The 20,062-nt window shown below is 55.3% G+C and overlaps 1 protein-coding gene across 2 annotated transcripts in view; it reads left to right on the top strand.

Annotated features, from left to right (window-relative positions):
- The window catches only part of INAVA (innate immunity activator), a 20,822-nt gene extending 760 nt beyond the window's left edge, over positions 1 to 20,062 (top strand). The window contains exons 1-10 of one of the 2 annotated variants that reach the window (XM_086694624.1): positions 2,519 to 2,750; positions 5,715 to 5,863; positions 6,643 to 6,767; positions 7,278 to 7,394; positions 8,126 to 8,348; positions 12,801 to 12,854; positions 13,688 to 13,898; positions 14,123 to 14,296; positions 16,157 to 16,814; positions 18,125 to 20,062. In XM_086694624.1, coding sequence (XP_086550750.1) covers positions 5,809 to 5,863; positions 6,643 to 6,767; positions 7,278 to 7,394; positions 8,126 to 8,348; positions 12,801 to 12,854; positions 13,688 to 13,898; positions 14,123 to 14,296; positions 16,157 to 16,814; positions 18,125 to 18,217 — 1,710 coding nt within the window. In that variant the 5' untranslated portion in view covers positions 2,519 to 2,750; positions 5,715 to 5,808 and the 3' untranslated portion in view covers positions 18,218 to 20,062. Of the gene's footprint in view, positions 1 to 2,518; positions 2,751 to 5,714; positions 5,864 to 6,642; positions 6,768 to 7,277; positions 7,395 to 8,125; positions 8,349 to 12,800; positions 12,855 to 13,687; positions 13,899 to 14,122; positions 14,297 to 16,156; positions 16,815 to 18,124 lie in introns of those variants that run through there. The other variant, XM_086694623.1, reaches the window with a different exon arrangement.

The raw sequence follows: 20,062 nt of genomic DNA, 5'->3' as shown, positions 1-20,062 counted from the left end.
GCCTGAGACTGTTCTTTGCTGGGTGCTGGAGGCAATGCGAAGATGGTAGATGAGGCTCTTGCTTTCAAGAACTTCCAATCTCGTGTATCAGAAGAAACTCAAAGGGACTTTTTGAAACTGTGGGAGTGGATGGCCACAGAGTGTGGAAGTTTCCTGATGCAGCACTTCTCCTTGGGAAGTGAAAATCCTAAAGAGATGCAGTTTTTCTCCTTTGAACAATCAGATTCCAAGTACTCTGACTTTATTCAAGGACACTCCACGTCCTCACCAACTTGTGCTCTGGGTGTTGATGCTCTGGGGGTTGGAGCAGGGCACTGATCTGAGAACCCTGATCCCTTAGGCCAGCGGGCAGCAGGGCACTGAACCCCAGCCAGCTCCTGGGGGTACTACCCACCTCCCTTTTGGTATTTTGCGTTGAGTGGCCTGGCAGACAGTGAGATCCAACCCATTGGATCTAGGGTTCTTGGGAGAATTGGTTGGCTAGTTGCATTCCAGACCTCACGTTCTGCTGGGTCAGGAAATGCTGCATGTGAGTTTGAGGGAGCAGGGGGTTTACAAAAATTCCAGAGGATCAATGCGATGAGTTGATTATCTGCATTTCTCTCCTCTGAACTCAGAGAGGGGGGATTACCTGATAGTGGGGTTCTTCACTGGGTCCCGGGCACCAAAGCATCTGTGGATAGAATTCAGAGGGTTTGTGAACTTAGATGGGAAGAAATACCTTTATTTCACACCAACCTTTAACAAAAATTTAACATTGCCTTCAATCACGAAGGCAAGAAACCATTGGCAGTAGCTGTGGCTTTGCCGTTGATAGAATTCACAGATAGTTTATGGTCACATCGCAGTTGTTCTGTCTCGAAGCATCGTTTACATTCATCGCTTCTATGAAACTATCCACTGCCACATCCCGTTTAACATTAATAAAGAAGCATTATATATTACTATGTGTTTGTTTTTAGAACTGTATTTTAATATAATTCGTTCTCCTGGTGATTCTCTTCATTTCTTTTTTGTGCATTAAAAACATGCCATGGGCTGGTTCCAGAGATTTCCAACACCCCCCACCTGGAGCTGGGGGATGGGCAAGGTGGAAGAAGGGGACTAGTTCCACTCAGAGTCAATCTCTCTGTTTGTCTTCTTTGGAAGAATGTGACAAGCCAGTAGGGGGAGGGGAGGGCTGCAGGCTCTTTGGGACACCCAAAGCTGGCTCCACATCACGGGAGGGGTCTGCCCCCGGTTGGGGGGGCCCCCGTAGCCTCAGCCTGGGGAGAGGAGGAAGTGGTCAGCCTGGAGGACTCTGGGGCTAGCATTGTTTGGAAAGAGGGTGTGTATAGGATGTGAAGGTGAGCTGGGTATGTGTGTAGGGACTGTGGGGGATGCAGGTGAAGGGAAGGAGGCAGACAGGAACTCTGTCCGGTGACACAGCTCTGCTCTACAGGGGACACTTGGTGGAGCACACTTCTACCTGCCCTGCCATGGGGAAGGGGAGGGCGTTTGGAGATGGGGCTGGGAGAGGGGAGCGATCCAGAGAGATGCTGAGGTGCTGATACCCCAGCGTGAAGGGACACAGTGGGAACATCAGAGTGGGAGAAAGGGAGGTGGTGCGATGTAAGCCTTGAGGGGTGTAGTCCTTAATCTGTATCACGTCTGTGTGTTTTCCACGTGGAGCCACAGGTAGCCTTAGCCCTTGCTTCCCCCAATGAAGTGGGCTGAATTCTAAACAGTTTTGGGTTTGTCTGAGGATCAGTGGGGTGGGAGACCTGGAGGCTTGTTTCCTGTAGAAAACAAGTTCCGTTTTGGTCCCTGGTCCCTCATGTTTGGGGAGTGGATTTAGAGCCTGGGGTCCAGTGGCTCTCCTGTGGCGTAGGGGCTAGGACTGGGGTTCAGCTTAGTGCGCCGTGGACCCTGTTGAGGGATGGATGTAAGAAATAAATAGGCCTTGATGATCCTGGGAGGAAATGACTAGGATGAAAAGAGAGACCACTCTTGCTTTCTTGGGGACCCTAGAGCCTTCCCATACGGACTTCCATAGTTACTGCCTTCCTGAAATTTCCTTAAACCTGATTTGGGAGAGACAAAACCCAGGCCTTGCTTTCCATGACTGTGTATGGAAAGAGTCATGACCTATTCTTGTCATTCTGTCAACCTCTTGTTGGTATTCCCCATGGACGGTGGCCTTTCACCCTGCTCCTGGGGGTCTCAAATGCCTTGATCTCTCTCCTTGCTAGGGAGACTAAGGGTTAGGAGAGCAATTGTGCACCCTAACCATTCACCACTTTTGCATTGGAGTCCCCTGAGGCCATGAAGACATGACCCCCCCGTTGCCTTCTTCTGGGGTTCCTCCACGGGGAGCCCCTCTCTCCCTCCTCACCCCACCCCCGGAAGCGTAGAGGCCCAGGAGCTGCCTGCTGGCAACAGCCACGGCAGGATTAGTTCAGGGAAGGACTTGCTCACCTGCTCCTCCCCTCTGACTCAAGTCGTAACAAGTAACCTGGTTCCCCTGGCCCGGCAGGCAGCCTAGGAGGAAAGGCAGCCTACAAGGAAAGGCAGGCAGGCCAGCAGGCGGGACCAGAGGGAGGGGCGGCCATCAGCAGCGGCAAGTAGAGAGCTGGAGCCAGGTCAGAGGAGAGCACAAGGGAGACTGGCCTGTGGCCTGGGACACCCTGAGGCGACATGCGACACCCCTCGGCCCCCTGACCTGGGAATGGGGGTGTTTCCCGGAATCCTGGACTAAACCCCAGAAGCAGGTGAGAGCAGGGCAGGGTGGAACAGGTCTTTGGGGCTGGGGGGCAGGCCGGCCCGGGAGTGAGGGGAGCCCCTGTAGTAGCCCTCGTCACCACCTCCTCCGCCTTGTGTCTGGGGCGTGGGATGATAGGGGGGTGCTGGTGGGCCCAGATGAGGAGCCCCTTGCTGTAGGTTTCCTACAGTTTTGCTGTAGTCCCCAGGCCTCCGTCTCCACAGGAAGAAGCGAGAGGCCCAGGACCTGGTTTTGGGGGCACACGGGTGATCGAGGAGGGTCCTCAGTGGCTCAGCCTGAGGGACGCTGCACTGGTGTTTCCCTTCCTTCCTCTATGCCTCTTCTTTCCTGTCTACCTTTTCCTGGGGACATTGTTCAGTCAGGTGGACTGCTTCTTAGGACCCAGCCCTGGGGCTTGCCGCTTAGAGCTGAGGGTCTGGAGGGCAGGGAGAGATTCCGGCGTTGGGAAGGGGTTGGGCATGTTCCCTGAACTATCTTTATCTGAAAGCAATGCCTTAAATATCTAAGGCTCAAGGGACTCCTGTGGGGCTGGTGGAGGCGGGAGCTGAGCTTATCCCTTGGGCTCCCGGGGCAGGGTCCCCACGGCCAGGAGGGCTGCCTTGGCAGGGCACATGAGGGCGACTGCTACATGGCTGTTTGGGGTTCCTGCTCAGCCCGGCATTGTCCAAGAGGTCCAGATTCTGAGCGGAGAGCTGGAAAGGGACTTCCCTGGACACTGTCTAGTCTTTGTGTCCACGAGGAAAGGAGGCTGGCCGGGCCAGGTAACTTTCTCAGGACAACACAGGCAGTAGCCGAACTACAACTTGAAGCTCTCAACTTTGGGTCCTGTGCTCTTTGCTTCGCTTGGAGCCGTGAGTTAGCCCAGAGTGTGCCCAGCATCAGACCCTGGCAGCGTGTGCCCTTGACCCTGGCGGTGAACACTGGAGGAGAGGGGGTGTGCCAAGGGGGCTCTCCTCTCATACCCACCCCTCTGTCCGCATAACCCTACACACCGCACCAGTCAAGGAGGAAAGCAGGGGCTGAGTTATCGTAACTTGCCAAGGCAACTCCTTCGTGGTTAATAATTAATTAGCAAGTGTGACTAATTCATGGCTTCTCTCCCACATTACCTCCTCCTTTGTGCAAAGCAGAACGCTCACCGTGCTAGCTGAGACACCCTTGCTTCCTAGTTCTGGCTGGGCCCGGGCCCTGGCTTCTGGGGAAGGTCAGAGGCTGCCCGCGGCGGGTGGGAGGTGGGTGAGCCGCCTGCCCCTCTGTCCTGCTCTCATCTCCAGGGGGCATGACGGTTTGGGAGGGATGGGCCATGCAGAGGTAACTCTCACACTAATTACCCTGTTCTGGGTTTCTAGAACACGGGCTGGTCTCTCTCTTTGGCATGTTTACAAAGGCCCTACGTAAACATTTCTTTTTTCTCTTTCTTTCTTTCTTTCTTTCTTTCTTTCTTTCTTTCTTTCTTTCTTTCTTTCTTTCATCCTATCATCCATTCTCTGGACTTTCTGGGAAAAATGCAATTTCACAGTGCAGGTACATATTGTTATCAAGGCTACCTTTTTATTGCTATTGCCCACGGTACTTCGCTGGCCTGTGCCATTTATGGAGGTCTATAAAAGCGCTCCATCGGTCCTGCTCTTCCAGTCTCGAGAGGCAGAGGTCCTACTGGGGACCTGGCTGTGCGAAGTCCCTTCTCCCTCTCCTGGCCTTGCGTTGTGCTTGGCTTTCCCAGGGCTGACTTGCCTCTGCTGTTGGCTGGTGGCAGAGGGGTGGAGCCCACCTCCTCCACCCCGTGGCCCTGTGCCGTGGGGAGGCAGGATAAGCTCCAGACAGAAACTCAGGAGGACTTTTGGACTGTTGCTCAATGGGCTGACTCAGTGAGGAGGTGGCTGGGCTCTCCTTCCAGACCGCCTGCCTGGGCTCCTCCCACCCCTCCCTACCCCTGCTCCAGCCAACAGCTACCAGGCCGCGGCCAGCTGAGACCCTGACCCAGGGATGTGGGCTCGGTGAGGAGCAGGTGTTGTTTTGGAGACTGGTACCCCTAGCTGGGCCGACACATGCTGAGACTGTACCTGTGCCACCCAAGTGCTCCAGGGAGATAGAGGAGTGGGTGGACTTCTTGTCCTCGGGCGGCTTCCACTCTAGTCACACAGCCCCTCCCCCTCCCCGTGACCCTGACACACCACACACACACACACACACACACACACACACACACACACACACACGCCAGGTCTCCTCTGGCTGTGGGGGATAGGGGATCTCAGCTGACTCCTCCTTGAGGGGTCTCCTAGACATAGTGGCTTGGGAATTATTTCAGAACTTTGGGACAGCTCTCTGGCACCTGCCTTTGGATGCATACCCTGGTCCAGAGGGCAGGGCAGCCTGGGCTTTGAGGACCCGAGAGCACAGGCTTGGGTGGGTACCCAGTGCCCAGCCAGTTTTGAAGTGTTGTCACCCACTGGGGCAGCGGGATGGGTCTCATGCCTCCTGGGTTCTCGGGCTGAGGACAGCCCCATGGCGATCGACGGCTGTGCCCCAAGAAGACATCTTCCCCTTCCTGCTTTCCTTTCCTCCTTGCTTTGTCCTCCCACCCATTTTTTTCTTATCTTTTTCCTTTTCATTCTCTTTCTTGCTCTTTTCCTTGTCCTTGTCCTTGTCCCCAGTCTCAGTGGTCCCTGTGGCCACCACTGCTGTTGACTCTCTTGGGCTGAGAGGCCCCTCTCAGAAGGAGGAGGCAGGAGGCTAGGGTGGGCCCAGAGAACCCCCGAGAGCGGCTTTGATGGTGAGGCCCACAGAGCCTTCTTGGTAGCACCCCCAGAGCTGAGAACCCCCCAGGCCAGACTGTTCCAGAAATATGGCCCTCACTTCCACTCCCCGTGCCCTCAGATATCTGATCCTTAGGCTCTGTTTGGAACTAAGGGGTTTCACATCTATCTTTTTGTTGTTGTTCTCTTAAAAGCTGGGGAAACTGCAGGCCACTGACACATCCTGGCTCAGCTTGGGAACGGTGTCACCCCTCCCTACTCTGTGCCCCCTCCTCCCAGAAATCCACCATGGAGAGTAAGGATGAGGTCAGCGACACTGACAGTGGCATCATCCTGCAGTCTGGTGAGTGGTTTGGGGAATCCCGCCACGTGGGCCCCCTAGCCCTGCCTCTCTGAGGCCCCAGGCCCTAGGCCCCAGGCCCCAGGGCCGGCCAGGCTGAGAAGCTGGAAGACTGGAGTAGGGGGAGGGCAGGAGGGGTGGGAGAGGCCTCTGCTGGGGGCTAAATACGAGAGGGACTACAGTTTTCCTGGATGGTCTGGCCTGGAGGTGTGATCCTATCTGGAACAGGTCTCTGCAACTCTGGCCCTAGTGATTACTAAGAAGTAGAAAAATCTTATCTGGCTGATGGAAAGGTCCTGTCTCTTTGGTTGGCCTGAGTCTGTGGGCCTGGTCTAGTCCTGACAGAAGAGAAGAAAGAAGCATGTGTGTGAATGAGAGAGAGAAAAAGAGAGAGGGAGAGAGAGAAAGGAGAAGGAGGAGGAGGCAGCAGTGAATTGTGTGGGTGGAGGGTGGGAAGGGTGAGAACAGAGCCCTGACCGGGTAGCCCTCCCACCCCCTGCAGATGGCCTGGTGAGGCGGCCCTTCCTTTTGAGCTGTCATGTTGCCACCTCGGACAGCCAGGAGATGAGGCGTTTGTGGTTATGACACCGGCCGCAGCACCTGAGATCTGTGATCAGCGGGCAGGCATGAGGCTGTGTGTGTGTGTGTGTGTGTGTGTGTGTGTGTGTGTGTGTGTGTATGTGTGTGTGTGTACACGTGTGGGCCTGGGATAGTTAACGAGTGTCTGAGAGGGGCTTACCCACCTCGGCTTCCCTGAGCCAGTGCCCTGTGGCCCCCCCTAGGCCCTGACAGCCCGGTGTCCCCGGTGAAGGAGCTGACCCACGCGGTGCGCAAGCAGCAGAGGGCCCTGGAAGAGCGGCTGGAGGCACACCTGGAGGAGCTGAAGAGACTCTGCCTCAGGGAGGCGGTGAGAGCCTCGGCCGGCCCCTGGTTCCTCCCAATAACTTGGGGTTAACCTGAGGAGCCCTAGAGCCACATTGGGGATGTTTGGGCTGAGGGAAGGGAACCCCATTTGTGGGAGAGTTCTGGAAATCAGATGGGGGTGTGGTGCCTGGAGTCCCTCACCTGGGCCCTGAGCGGCCCTGAGGGAAGGAAGTAGCCAAGGTGGGGCCCCCAGACACGGGAGGGAAAGACAGAGGGGCTACAGAGGGAGTTGACAGAGGTGCCTGTGGGAATGTAACCAGGGCCAGAGTAGATCTCTGGCGGGGGTGAGCAGAAGGTAGAAGGGAAAGAGGAGGGAATGCGGAGGGTGCCCTGAAGAGGCCAGTGAGACAGGCCTGGGGGACGGGATGGGGTGGGGAGTGGGCAGGGGCCTCTGGGGAAGGATGGGCACAGGCAAAGGGGGTACCGGCTATGCTTGGTTGGCCAAGGGCTGGGCAGTTGGAGCGGGGCCTGGCTGACGTTGCTTCCACCGCAGGAGCTGACGGGTGTCTTGCCGGCCGAGTATCCCCTCAAACCAGGGGAAAAGGCCCCCAAGGTCCGCCGCAGGATTGGAGCAGCTTATAAACTGGACGAGCGGGCCTTGCACAGAGAGGTGAGGCACCTCAGGGGGCTGTCTCTCAACCCCCCCCCCCCCCCACCAAATGTTGATCCCTGAGCCAAGGCCTCACTGTCTGGAGGGGTAGCTTCTGAGGCACAGGGCCCTCTCCTGGTTTTTGGCAATCTCCACCACCCCCCGCCCCCCGCCATCACACCCAGTCAGGGTGCTCGGCTCCGTGTCGATGAGGGGTACCCACTCACATGTAGCCCAGTGGCCATGGGGAAGGTGTGCAAGAGCTGGGGACTCACGAGAGGACCCTGGGTTTGTCTGGGCCAGTAGGCAGAAGATCAGTTAAGAGCTCAACCACCAGCCCAGGGAGGCAATGGCCCATTTAAACAGGTTATTCTGGCCCCTAGGGCTGTCCTCTTTCTCAGTGGGGGAAGTCAGGTGGTGAGGGGGCGGCTCGGGCCCCGGGATCCCTTCCCCGTGGTGCGAAAGGTGGCAAGTGTCCCCTGGGCTCGCCTGCCTGGCCCTTGGGGTCAGGAGGGAGAGTGGCCCACGTTGGTGACCGCTCTGCCCGGCTCAGTGGGCAGGTTGGCGGGTGGGTCCCCGTGCCGGCTTTTCGGGCCCACAGGTTTGCTCTCGGGCATCTCCCACCCCTCCACCTTCCGCCCCAGGGCCCCAGGGCCGCCCGTGCTGCCGTCTGCTTCCCGGGCTGGGGGTCCGTCGGGGCCCTTCCCTGGGTCCCCACGGCCACTGAGCCCCCTGCCTCTCCCACTCCTCAGGACCCACTGAGCGGCCTGGAGCGGGAGCTAGCCCTGCAGCTGCAGATCGCCGAAGCGGCCCGCCGCCTGTGCCGGGAGGGGAACCTCAGCAGGCAGGCCCGCCGGCAGCGGAAGCATGCCATGCTGCAGGAGGAGAAGAAGCTGAGGGAGCTGGAGCGCTGCCTGGGCGAGCAGCGGCGCACCAGCGGGCCCCCTCCTGCCGCTGCCCTGCCCCTGGGCCGAGGTGAGCCGGTCGCCCTGAGAGTCCCGTCCCGGGCCACGCGGGCCTCGTGTGAGCTTAGGTGGCATGGCCCCGGGGCCACTGCATTCGCCTTCGTGCCCAGCACTGTGTTTAATAGTCCAGATTGGCTTTAGCTGGGAAACCTGCTTCCTCGGTTCACCTCTACCCCATCCTGACCCTCTGCAACCCCAACAAGCTGTGGCCCAGGGCTTCTCCATCCCATGAGGCCCTCTCCCCCAATCTCCTTAGGAAGCGTCCCATTCCTTCCACGTCCGTCTCAAAACCCACTGCCCTCAAGAAGGCCTTCTAGGCAGAAAGGTGCTCCCCAGGCTGACTTCGAGCTTCTTCCCAGGGTCTATGCAGCTGCGGTAGCCAGGTCCACCCTCCTGCCCTCCAGGCCCCAGGGGCTGGCTTATATGGTCAGGAAGCGTGAGGCTGACGTGAGTCTGAGGCTCTGAGCTGACGTACTGTCCCCCGGCCTGAGCGAGGCTGCTCAGGGACCCAGGGCTACTCGTGGGATGTTTAGGTTGAAATCCAGCACCACCAGTGCCACACCCCACCATCCCTTAAGCATCTAGAACCACCCTGGTCAAGCGGAATCCCTCCACTTCTGCTCTTTGCTCTTACTGTGCCTCTAGTCTAGTCCCTGAGCCCTGTGGCCCAGAGACCTGGGGCTGTGGGGCACCTAGAAAGTCGTCCCTGCCCAGGACCTGCCATTATTGGACACCGGTGCACCCAGCCCGGGTTACCTTCCAACAAGTGGTTCTGAGCCCTCAGTTGTGTTGGCTTTGCCCTCTCCTGATGCAAACCCAGCTTGTCAAGTCCACTCGCAGCCCTACCTTCTACTTCTCATGGCATCATGCCCGTCGCTTGCCTCAACCCCTGGCCTCTCATGGGGCCCAGTTGTAGGGGAGGGACCTGGGGTGAAGAAGGGAGGGGTGGCCTGGGGCCATCCTTGGAACTGGAGACCAAGGCCTTGGTCTGGGCTTGGGGAATTGTTTACTTCTCCCACACCCTCCGGCTCCTACCCCTGCACCTTGGGTTTGCTTTTCACAGAGGCTGCTCTCCTCTTCTGGTTGGGGACGCTCGTATTTAGAACCCCCCGTGCCCTGTGGCCCATGCTGTGGGCAAGGGGATGCTCCTAGTACAGGTCTCCAGAGTCCCCGCTGCCTCACGTTGTCTCTGATGTAGGTGAGAAAGGGTGTGACCAGACACCTCCCAGGTCACCTCCAGCAGAAGCAGAGAATGAGGGAGGAGGTACCTCCGTGTGACAGTTGACCCAGTAAACCCAGGAGACCGTGCACCTGACCCAGGCTCAGATGGCCAGACTTCTCTGGGTCGACTGTCTCTGGCCTGGCTGCAAGATAATGCTCGTGGTCTCCCAGGCTCAGATGGAAAAGAAGTTCTCCATCCTCCCTCCACTCCGACAGGATCCCCAGGACTTGAGCCCCCCCCTTGAAAGGCAGCCACTGACTTGGCTTGTGGAAGTCCCTGAGGGGCTTACCTGCGCTGTGCTGGTAGGGAGCCGGCGGCGGAGTGAGAAGTGCCCCTGTCCCAGTTTGCCTCAGCCCCTCCTGTGTCTTCTCCAGCCCCGTACTGCTCAGCAGCCTGCAGATGTTGGGGTGGCAGAGGGTGTGAGGGGATATCACACTGCTGCTGCCATTGTGACCAGTGATGCTTCTCGTTGGGGGTATGAGCGGGTCAGGACGTGCCTGGGGCTTTGGTTAACCTTCATGGGAGACAGGCGGTTCTGAAACCTCGGTGCACTCAGCTGTAGAGAAGAAACCTGGGGTAGCGGCCGCCTTTCACCCTCCAGATCAGAGAAAAAGACGCTGCACCCTCCACCTTCAAACCCTGTCTTGCCGGTGGGCCTGAGGTCCTGGGTTCTAATGTCCTGCCTTGGGAGCGCAGGAGGAAGCAGCTCTAGACCAGTGATTCCTTCTCTGGCTCCTCTGCCCAGCTGTGCTTTCCCCAGAAGGAGGAAGTAGAAAGGGATTAATAATTAGTTAGTAGCTGAGAGGTGTTTTGAATTAAAAAGGAAAAAAAAAGCAAACAGAAAAAAAAAAAAAGGAAAGGAAAAGCCACCCTGCCCCCTTGGTCTCCACACAAGGCTTATTCAATTTAGGATAATTACTAATTATGCCAAGTGGGGGTAATTAGCTAGTACCTTGCAGGTGGCAGGGAGCAGTCAGGTGTTAAACTAATTCACCACAGTGAATTTGATGAGAAATCCCCCCACGCCCCCATGACACACACCTCTAATTTTAGTAGGTGCTCGGAATGCGTTTGTGGACTGACAATACCTTCCTTTAGCAATGCTATCTATTGGAATTTCTGCAGTGATGGAAATGTTCCATATCTGTGCTGTCTATAGTAGCCGCTAGAGCATATGAAATGTGCCTGGTTTGACCGAGGAACTGAATTTTTAATTTTATTTCATTTTAATTAACATAACCCCCATGCAGCTAGTGGCGACCCGTTGAACAGTGCGGCCTTTGAGAATGTGCAGAGTTGGTGGGTGTGACCTCTGTAGTTACCTCCTCACCTGGGGGGTCCAGCTGCCAGTGCTGGACTGAGGGCAGGGTGAGGTTGATCCGGGGCTGGGTTGGGGCAGTGTGGCTGAGACAGTGAGCGGCCCTCGGGAACGGCTGTGTTTGGCTGGCAGATAGATGTGCTCCCTCCATGTCTTAACTCTACAAAAGCAGCGGGTCTCCAGATCACCCTCTTTGCATTGCATTTGTTTGGCCAATGAGTCTCTGACATGCTTGTTTTTATGAAGATTAGGGATGATGGGAGATGATGTCTTTCTTCCCAGATCATAGAGTCAAACCAAAACACATGACACTAACCCCAGCTGCATCACAGGACCATGATAGTAACAGTCCCACAAATTCTTCAACTTGACAGATCTGTAAAAAAGAACACTCTTTATTCTCCGAGGTTTTGTAAAAGATCAGAGGCAGAGAACCAGAATTCAGTAAAAGGGTGTAGCCTCACTTGAACCCCAAAGCAAAGGCTAGTACGAGCCAAGCACAGCATGGCCTAGCTGGCTACTTGGGAGTCGCCCAGCTCCTTGGGCAGTATGCCCTACATGGTTTAAGAACTACTCTGGGTAGAGTTTTTTAATTCATTTAAGTTGTGGAGCAAAGGTTGACAAACTTCTGTAGAGGCTCAGTAAATATTTTAGGCCTCATGGGCTATAAGGTCTCTGTCGCAACTACTCAACTCTGCCATTGTGGTGCAAAAGCAGCCAGACCTTATGTAAATAAATCTGTAGCTGTGTTTCGATAAAACTTTATTTATAAAAACAGTGAGTTAACTGTATTCGGCCCAAGGGCCCATAGTTTACCAGTCGTGGTACAAAGGATTTTAAGATGCCTGGAATTGTTTAACTGTCTTAGAACTTTCTAGATAATGACTTGTGCATTAGATGCTAGCTAACAGGAGAACCCATAAATGGTAGGTAGCGGTGACAAGCCAGACTCTGGTCAGACTGTCTGGGTATGAATTCTGACTCAATCACCTTTTGGTGGATTGGCCTAAGCCATGTTACTCAGTTCCTGCAAGCTTTGGTTTTCTTAGCTGTTACACGATGATAATAGTGTTTACCTTACACGGTGGTTATGATGACATAAATTAATATACATAAAGTACTTAGAAAACTACTGACTGGTACAACAGAAGTATTGGCTATTGTTCATTTCCCCTCATCATTGTTATCAAACATAGTTGAAAATACTTTGTGAATTCCATCCAGGTCAGTAGAGTATTCTCAGGGTCTAAATGTTTCAGTTTGTTCAAGGGCAATGGCAAATGTAAGTTCCCTCTGATTTCCTGGGTCACAGCTGCTGTTGTGCCATGCAGAAATGTCACACTCCCATTTCATGCAAGCGACTTGCCATATCACCAATTGAAGAATCAGATCGCTGTGAATTGATCCCACAACTCCACAACTCAAACTGCCACTTTGCGCTGCCCTTGGTACTGGTAATGCAGGGCTTCTCAGATTTGGGGTCTTTGAGTTGAGTTGTATTCATGATCTCAGAAGACTATAGAAACGTTAGGCAAATTATTTCCATCCCAAAGGCCTTCCAGAATGACACTTCGCCTTTCCCTTCCATTGCTGAGAAACCCTGTCAGAAAAAGCCCTGGCTTTTTTTTTTTTTTTTTTCTTACAGACAGGGAGACTGAGGCCTAGAGCATTGAAATGGCTTATTCAAGGTTGTGTAGCTAATAGAAGAGCTAGGATTGAAATCAGGCTTCCCGTGTCCTCCTAGCTTCTGATTTTTTTTTCCACTTCCAGTAGTAAATTCATATCTCACATAGTATTTAGTACACAGTTGGTATTTCCTGATACGGGATGCTATCGGGAAGGGGGTGGGGTCAATACTGCCGGATAAGCCAGATCTAGGAGTTGATTTCCTCACCTCTTTCTCTCCTCTTTGACTTTTCCAGAGCTCAGTGCCTCAGATGACAGCTCTCTATCAGATGGGCTGCTCCTGGAGGAAGGTGAGAGGGGTAGTTTAGGGCCTATTGTCAGGATTGGGCTCATAACAGAAGACAGTGGGGCTTTGGCAGACTTCACTGCTAAGGACTTCAAATGGGGAGTGGAGATTTACTGAACTAGTGAAGGCAGGAGTGCCGGGCTGGGCTCCAGGTCTCTGCTCCTACTTGATGCTAATTTCTATGTGCCCTTGCACACGTTCATTTGAGGGTGGGGATGTGCTGACCCTTTGCCATTCTAGAAGTTCAATCATTTTGACAGGGAAGGAAAAGGTGAATTCTAGCAGAGCCTATGGGCTCTGGGGTCCCTGCCTTTGCCCTGGGACCCTAAGAGCCATCTGGCCACAATCCTTGCCCTCTTTGAATAGAGGATGGCACTGGGGAAGGAAACACTGTCCATCGATTAAGAACCCTGTTTATAAACCTTAAGGATGCTGGGGGTCAAGGTGGACCAAGAGGGTAGCGCAGTCCTATGTAGGGGAGTGTCCAGGTCAATAAGGAAATAGTGCACCTGGGCACAGCATGAACAAGAAAATTAGGTAAGCGGAAAGGTAGCTGCAGATATAATACTAGGAGCAAAGGTTAGAAGGTGGAATGATGTGAACTAAAGGCAGTCAATCTGGGGAGGTTTCTTGAAGGAGGCAGGTGTAAAATAGAGCTATGGGTGAGGAAGTCCCAAAGGAGAACAAAACATTTTTGAGCATCTGGGCCTGGAGCCACAGCCTGGAACAGCCAGATAAGCAGCGGTGGGAGGGAGAGCAAGGCGTGGGCCACGGAGGTTCTTGTTGGGCCGATTTCCTAGCTACTGCCTTCACCAGGTTTCTTTTCACTCCCCGCAGAGGAATCCCAAGTGCCAAAACCTCCCCCAGAGTCCCCAGCTCCACCTTCCCGGCCTCTCCCACCCCAGAGCCTGGAGGGGCTGAAGCCAGCAGGACCTGAGACTGGGGGCCTGGAGCGGGCCCCCATCCAGAACAGTCCCTGGAAGGAGACCAGCCTGGACCACCCCTATGAGAAGCCCAGAAAATCTTCTGAACCCAACAGCGAGTCCAGGTCAGGACGGGGAGGAAGGGGAGGGCTGGAAGTGGGTGGGAGCTGTGCTTGGCCAGGGGGGTACAGGCAGGGCAAGGCGTGGGAGACTGCCCCTCTCCTTAACTGTGTGATGGTGAGAGATGTGAGTTTTGGGGCCCCCTTCCACTGTGCCCCCTTCCTCTGCACAGCTTGAGGCCCTGAATGGAGGCATTCTTGCCACTGACCTGTCCCTAATTCTTTTGCAGCAGCCCAGCCACCACGCCACAGGACGGACCCGGTGCCTCCAGCCTATGGCTGCTGGAGCCTGCCTCCTACCATGTGGTTCCCATCCGCAGCGTTCCTGGCCAGCGGCAGGGCCGCACCAGTGCCCCAGCCACCCCTGAGATGCAGGGGAGGAGGGGCCAGGCGCAGTCTCTGAGGTAAGAGACAGGTCATCCCAGAGATGCAGGGGGAGGCGAGACCCACTATTGAGAGCTTACATTTGGAGGGTGGTGGCTTCCAGGATACAGGTGGGACTGGGTGACACATGGCTAGTGCTGTGGCTTCTCCATCCCTTCTTGGGGCACCTCTCAATAGAGGCTTTGCCACAATCAGCAAAACCAGAGGCAAGTCACTTGTGAAGCAAGCTATTTTCTGCACAACCCAATTCAAGTCCCCCCCCCCACCTATATTCTCCTATGGCACGAGACTATGTGCCTTGGTAGATACTTTTGCAACTGTTTAAGATTGTTGTATTACTGGTCGCTGACAGTGGATGATTCACTCTCTCAATTGATGTGCAGTCGATTCTCATTATTTGTGGGAGTCTGACGTCCTATAAAGTCACCGCAGATAGTAAAGTAGCAATACTGAACCATTGCTCCTAGGGAAAGCACAGGGTGAGGCTCTCGAGAGCTTCTGGTCACAACATTTTTGTCAATCGATCAGTCCATAACCTTGTTTATGTGTGTTTCTGTTGAAAGACACCTTATTTAATATATGCTGTTGACCCATTAACATTGAACTGGCCAATGGCACTGTCACTCATGCCCGAATAAAACTCATCTCCTATGTATATTCTACTGAAGGCACCTTCATACATAGCCTTCCTGCCCTTAGGAACACCAGACAGCACTTCAGCACTATGCTTAGGGCCATTCTAAACAGTGAAGCCACCAAGAAAAAGTACAAGAATATAAAACGTGTGACACTAAATAGACTGTGGCAAGAATACTCATTTATGGTACGAAAGCCGAAACAAGGAGTCAGAGCATTGCCTTGTTGGGTCTCGGCTGGGAATGTGCCTATTGGGCATGTCAAAGTCTTCACCATTCTGTGTGTGCGTCCACAAATGACCGCAAAAGTATTGTGGGTGTTGACTTTGAGGCTACAAATGCATTTTGACTATGGGGGGGATTTGCAAATACAGAATCTGCAAATAATGAGAGTCAGTTGTATGTTATTTTCCAATTGCTTTATCAGTATTCTTGGTGATAGTTTCAGTGACAGCGTTATGAAAGGCACTGTTAGCTACACCCCACGGAAAGCCCTGGGCACCACTGCTGGGCTCTTCTGTCAGTTTAAATTCACTCATCAGGCAGCACTGGACTGGGTGCAGCCTGGGACAACTGCTCTCAAGTCAGGCCATGAATTTTATATTTTACATACTCCCGGGGCTATTTTACAAACAGTGCCTTTGTGCAAACTGGGAAAAGGGGCTGGATTTCAGCCCCTGCGGGTCTTGGGCTGCCCCCTTGTGGAGGGTCGACCTGCGTGCAGTCCCCCTATGGTAGTTTGGTGGCGCCGCCAGAACAACATGCCACAGAGTGGGTGGCTTAATGACAGGGATTTATGGTCTCACCGTTCGGGAGGCTGGAAGTTCAAGATCAGGGTGGGGTTGGTTTCTTCTAAGGCTTCTCCTTGCCTTGTGCATGGCCATCTACTTCCTTCACACGGTCTCTACCACATGACAGCTTTACAGGTCCAGCTTAGATACCTGACCACGGATTCTGTGGGTGTCATGTGGCTGAACACAGGGTCCCTAAAGCAGCTGAAAATAGCCCACGTGGCCGTGGCACGCTTTGCACAAAGCACAGAAGTGTGAATGCAGCAGGAGGGATACGTTGAATGGCACACCAGGCCAGGAGGGTGTCTGGATGCTTCCTGGAGGGGGGCGGGGGAGGTTTGTAGAGTGTCTGCCTCACCTGTTTATCCCCTTCCCCCCCCCCCCCCCCCCCCCCCCGGCCCAAAGGACTAGATTCGGCCTCCCCGGCTCAGTGCGTTTCCCCTTCCCCCCTCAGGATGGATTCCTTCCGGGCGGGTCCCGAGGGCCGAGGCCGCAGCGCCTTCCCCCGCCGCCGCCCCACTCACTACACGGTGACGGTGCCCGACTCCTGCTTCCCCCCGACCAAGCCCCCGCTGCCCCACCCCGCCTACCACTCCTGCTCGGAGGACAGCGGCTCCGACGTCTCCAGCATCTCGCACCCCACGTCGCCCGGCAGCAGCAGCCCCGACATCTCCTTCCTGCGGCCCCTGTCCCCGCCGGAGCCGCCCCGTCCCCGCGGGGCCTGGGTCCCGGCCGGCGCGCACTACCCCAAGCTGCTGCCGCCGCCCGGGCGCTACGTGCTGGTGGCCGAGAGCCACCTGCCGCCGCCCGGCGAGTGGGAGCTGGGCCGCGCCGCCCTGGGCCCCGCCTACGAGGAGGACGCGGCCGCGCTGCGCTGGCAGCGGCTGGTGGCCTCCCGCGGCCGCCTGGTGCGGACGCCCTCCCTGAAGGACAGCCCCGCGGGCCGCGCGCTCAGCAAGGCGGCCGTGTCCGAGGAGCTCAAGTCGTGGCACGAGCGCGCGCGCCTCCGGAGCGGCCGCCCGCACTCGCTGGACCGCCAGGGGGCTTTCCGCGTCCGGAGCCTGCCCCCCGGGAGAGAGGGCTTCGCGCGAGCCCCGGCTCCCCGGACACAGGTACGGGCGGCCCCGGGGTCACGGGGCCTTCCAGCTGGGGGCGGGCTGCGATTCTAGCGGGCCCCAGAGTAGAGAGGTTTGATGCCACTAGGCTGGTGGCCGCGCCGTCCCCAGCTGGGAAGGACAAGCCACAGAACCTTTCCTCTTGGCTTTGGAAGGCACTCGTGACACCCCCCCTCCCCCCACGCACCTCCCAATTTTGCCTCTAGCTCAAGAGCGCTCACCCACGTACACTGGTGGAGGTAATCCTGGAAGAGAGCGGGGCTCTTTTCCTTACGGGCTCCACAGATGATCCGCAAAGCAGATAAGACTGTATTCAGAAGCAGAAGTCCAATCCGAATTAACCCCCAAGTTTCCTGATGTGAAGGCCCAGGACAAAGGGAGAGTCTGGACACGTGTTTGCAGAAGCCAGGACCTGTGATTGCCTGTGGGTCCACCTTCCCTCCGGCGGCCCTCCTGGCTGCAGGGCTGAGAAGCAGGGTGGCTAATGGTTAAGTGCACAGGCTTATCAGCCTCTCAAGCCAGGCTACAGGGGGGGTTTCAAATCTCAGCCCTGCTCCTATTAATGATTGGACAACTATCTCAGAGGGCCATGAACTCTAAATGAGTTATTATGTGTAAAATGATCAGAACAGTGTAGAGTAAGTATAAGTAAGCGGTATTCTTATCCACCAAGGACCAGATTGGTAAGGTAGACATGAGGTAAGGCTGCCCACTCTGGTTTCAGTGACCCAGTTTCTTCATTCTGGAAGTAGGGATAACACACATGCGTCTTGTCTTCTTTCTCCCTGGCATGGAGGGCTCTGCAGCCTCCAGAAGTTACCAACAGGCTGCTTCTTTGAGACCCAAGATCCCTACCAGGCCCAGCTGCACATCCCTCCCCCACCCACCAGGTCTCTGGGCTGCAGCTGGCATCCTGGCCTGGCAGTGGCCCGGCCTGGGTCCCAGGCCGCACCCTCCAGCTGACGTGCTTTTGCTTTTCCCTTCCTGCCAGCTTGGACCTGTCCTCAGCTCAGGCCCAGCCTATCCCAACCTGCCAGACAGGGAGGGTGACAAGAAGTGAGCCCAGGAAATTCGGGGAGGAGGAGGGCAGGGCGCCTGGCACACCCCAAAGAAAGTGGAGTGGAAAATGGATAAAGGGTGATCACTGGGGGACATAGAACCTCCTGGAAAGGCAGGGGCTGAGTGCCTGGGCCCCTGTAGCTGCCAGTCAGTGTCCTTAAGGCAAAGGGATGGTGTACCTGTGTTTGCTGTTTGACATTTCTACCTGGTTTGCTTACAGATCTCTCCTTTCTTCCTGACCCCGGCAGGTGACCACAGTGTATGTGCCCCGGAGATCGCCCGAAGGGGCCCCTGTGCAAGTCTTTGTGCCTGAGAATGGCGAGATCATCAGCCAGGTGTAACCAAGGCCGGGTGTCACCGTGTGCCCTGAATGCCTCAACCTGGCTGCCGGAAAAGACTGTTCCACAGCAGGGCTGGAGCCGAGACCTCCCTGCCTCGAGTGCCTTCTTCGGCTCCTTTACCCCATCGCGGGTCGATGACCTGGAGCTGAGCCTTTTTTTTTTTTTTTTTTTTTTTAATGTCTTTTGTTCAGAAACCCTGGCCTTAGGATTTATATTGTGATTTGTCCTCAAGATCCCAATAATATGATGATGCTTTATTCCCCAGAGCTTGGTCTACTGGACTTGAGGCATTGCCTGTCTGACTGACAGCATTTGTCTCCTTCTGCAAGACAAGTGGCAGGGGACACGTGGAGCAGAGAGGGCCACGTCGGGATTCCTCACAGACTATTCTCTGGCTCAGAGCACGTCCCTGGAGAACAGCTCCTGTCTCACTGCAGCTGGAGGCACACTAGTGCGCCTCACCACCCCCATTTCCCAGCTCTCTGGGTACTGTAGGGGTGCCTGACAGGGGGAGAATCTTCTTCCCCCTTTATAATGTGCTCTGTGATGCACACACGAAGTGGTAGGTTAAAGACCACACATCCTGGTGGAGTATTGTCTCCCTGGGCCCTATTTTCCTCACCCCATAACCCCCTCTGGAGGGCCCCCAGTCACTCACCATATGCTCTCTGTGCCGTGTGGGCTCCCACATCTACCCAGACCTCTGAGCCTTACGTTTGAGGCTTCACCGGACTGTAGCATTAGGAGGCCCGGGCTGGGGGCTGGCCCGTGCTGGTGTTTGGTGGAGAGCAGCCCACGCTTTGACCACCGTCTCTGGGCATCGTGAGAGCTTGCAACCCCACCCATTTCTCTGCCATCTTTTCATTGTCGTCCTAAAAACGAAAACCTTCCAGATATCTTTGGAGAGGCACCACTGTTGTGGCATGTTCTCCTAGGAGGGGGTAGGGGTCCCTGCCCTTTTTACCCCTCACCCAGCTGTGCTTCTGCTTTTGAGACTGGATTTCCTTGAAAGAGGGCAAGTCCTTATTTTTACAAATATGGGAATACTCTTAAGGGCGTTCATTAATCATCCCATCTGCTAAGACTTGAGCAGGCCTGGACACTTCCTGTGCTAAGACCATCCGATAGTCTCTGGGTTCTCGTCCCAGGGCCTTTTTGCTGCCTGGTCACATACTCAGATCTCCTGCCTCAAGGAGAAAGCACAGAGTTGAAGCTTGGTGGTGTTAGGAAGAACGGAGTTCTGATTCTGCCCATGCAGACCCCTTTCCCCTCTGAGTGGCCTGGACTTGGACAGAAACTACAAATACAGCTTAAACTCCCAATCACTTTGATGCCTGACCCCAAAGAAACACAGTTCTCCCCACTGGACAGAAGGCAGTGTAGCCAACTGCACAAGGGTGCCGAGGGAGGAACTTAGGTGGCCTGTCAGGAATCTGGGGGAGGAGAGGAGAGCCTGAGGGGAAGCACCCGCATTTCTGTCACTGCCCTCTTACCACATCCTGCAGCTCCCTCCTTTTTGGGTGGACTCTGGCCCCATTATGTTAGAATGTCCTAGTTCGGATGCTGTTCGCTTCCATTTTATCTCTGAGCGCCTGTCCCTGGTGTAAAGCTATCTCCCCTCCCCGTGTCCTCCTGGGAGCCCAGAGCTCCTAGGCTGAGCCAGGAGACAGCCCAGCACCGCACCACCCCCCCACACACACATGAGGGTCCTTTATGTTAACTTATTGGTCCTGTGTAATGCCTAGCGCAGTTGCGAAGTGGCTGCATACTTGGCTGCGGGGCTGGAACTGTGTGGGTTTTAGTGCCAAATATGTCAATAAAGTCTGTTCTTTGTGATTGGCCTGA

The sequence above is a fragment of the Puma concolor genome, chromosome E4 (genome assembly GCF_028749965.1).
Source record: "Puma concolor isolate L17-30 chromosome E4, mPumCon1.1.hap2, whole genome shotgun sequence".
In the NCBI taxonomy this organism is placed as follows: domain Eukaryota; kingdom Metazoa; phylum Chordata; class Mammalia; order Carnivora; family Felidae; genus Puma; species Puma concolor.
Note: the sequence above shows the minus strand (reverse complement) of the source record. Positions and strands in the feature narration are given on the sequence as shown.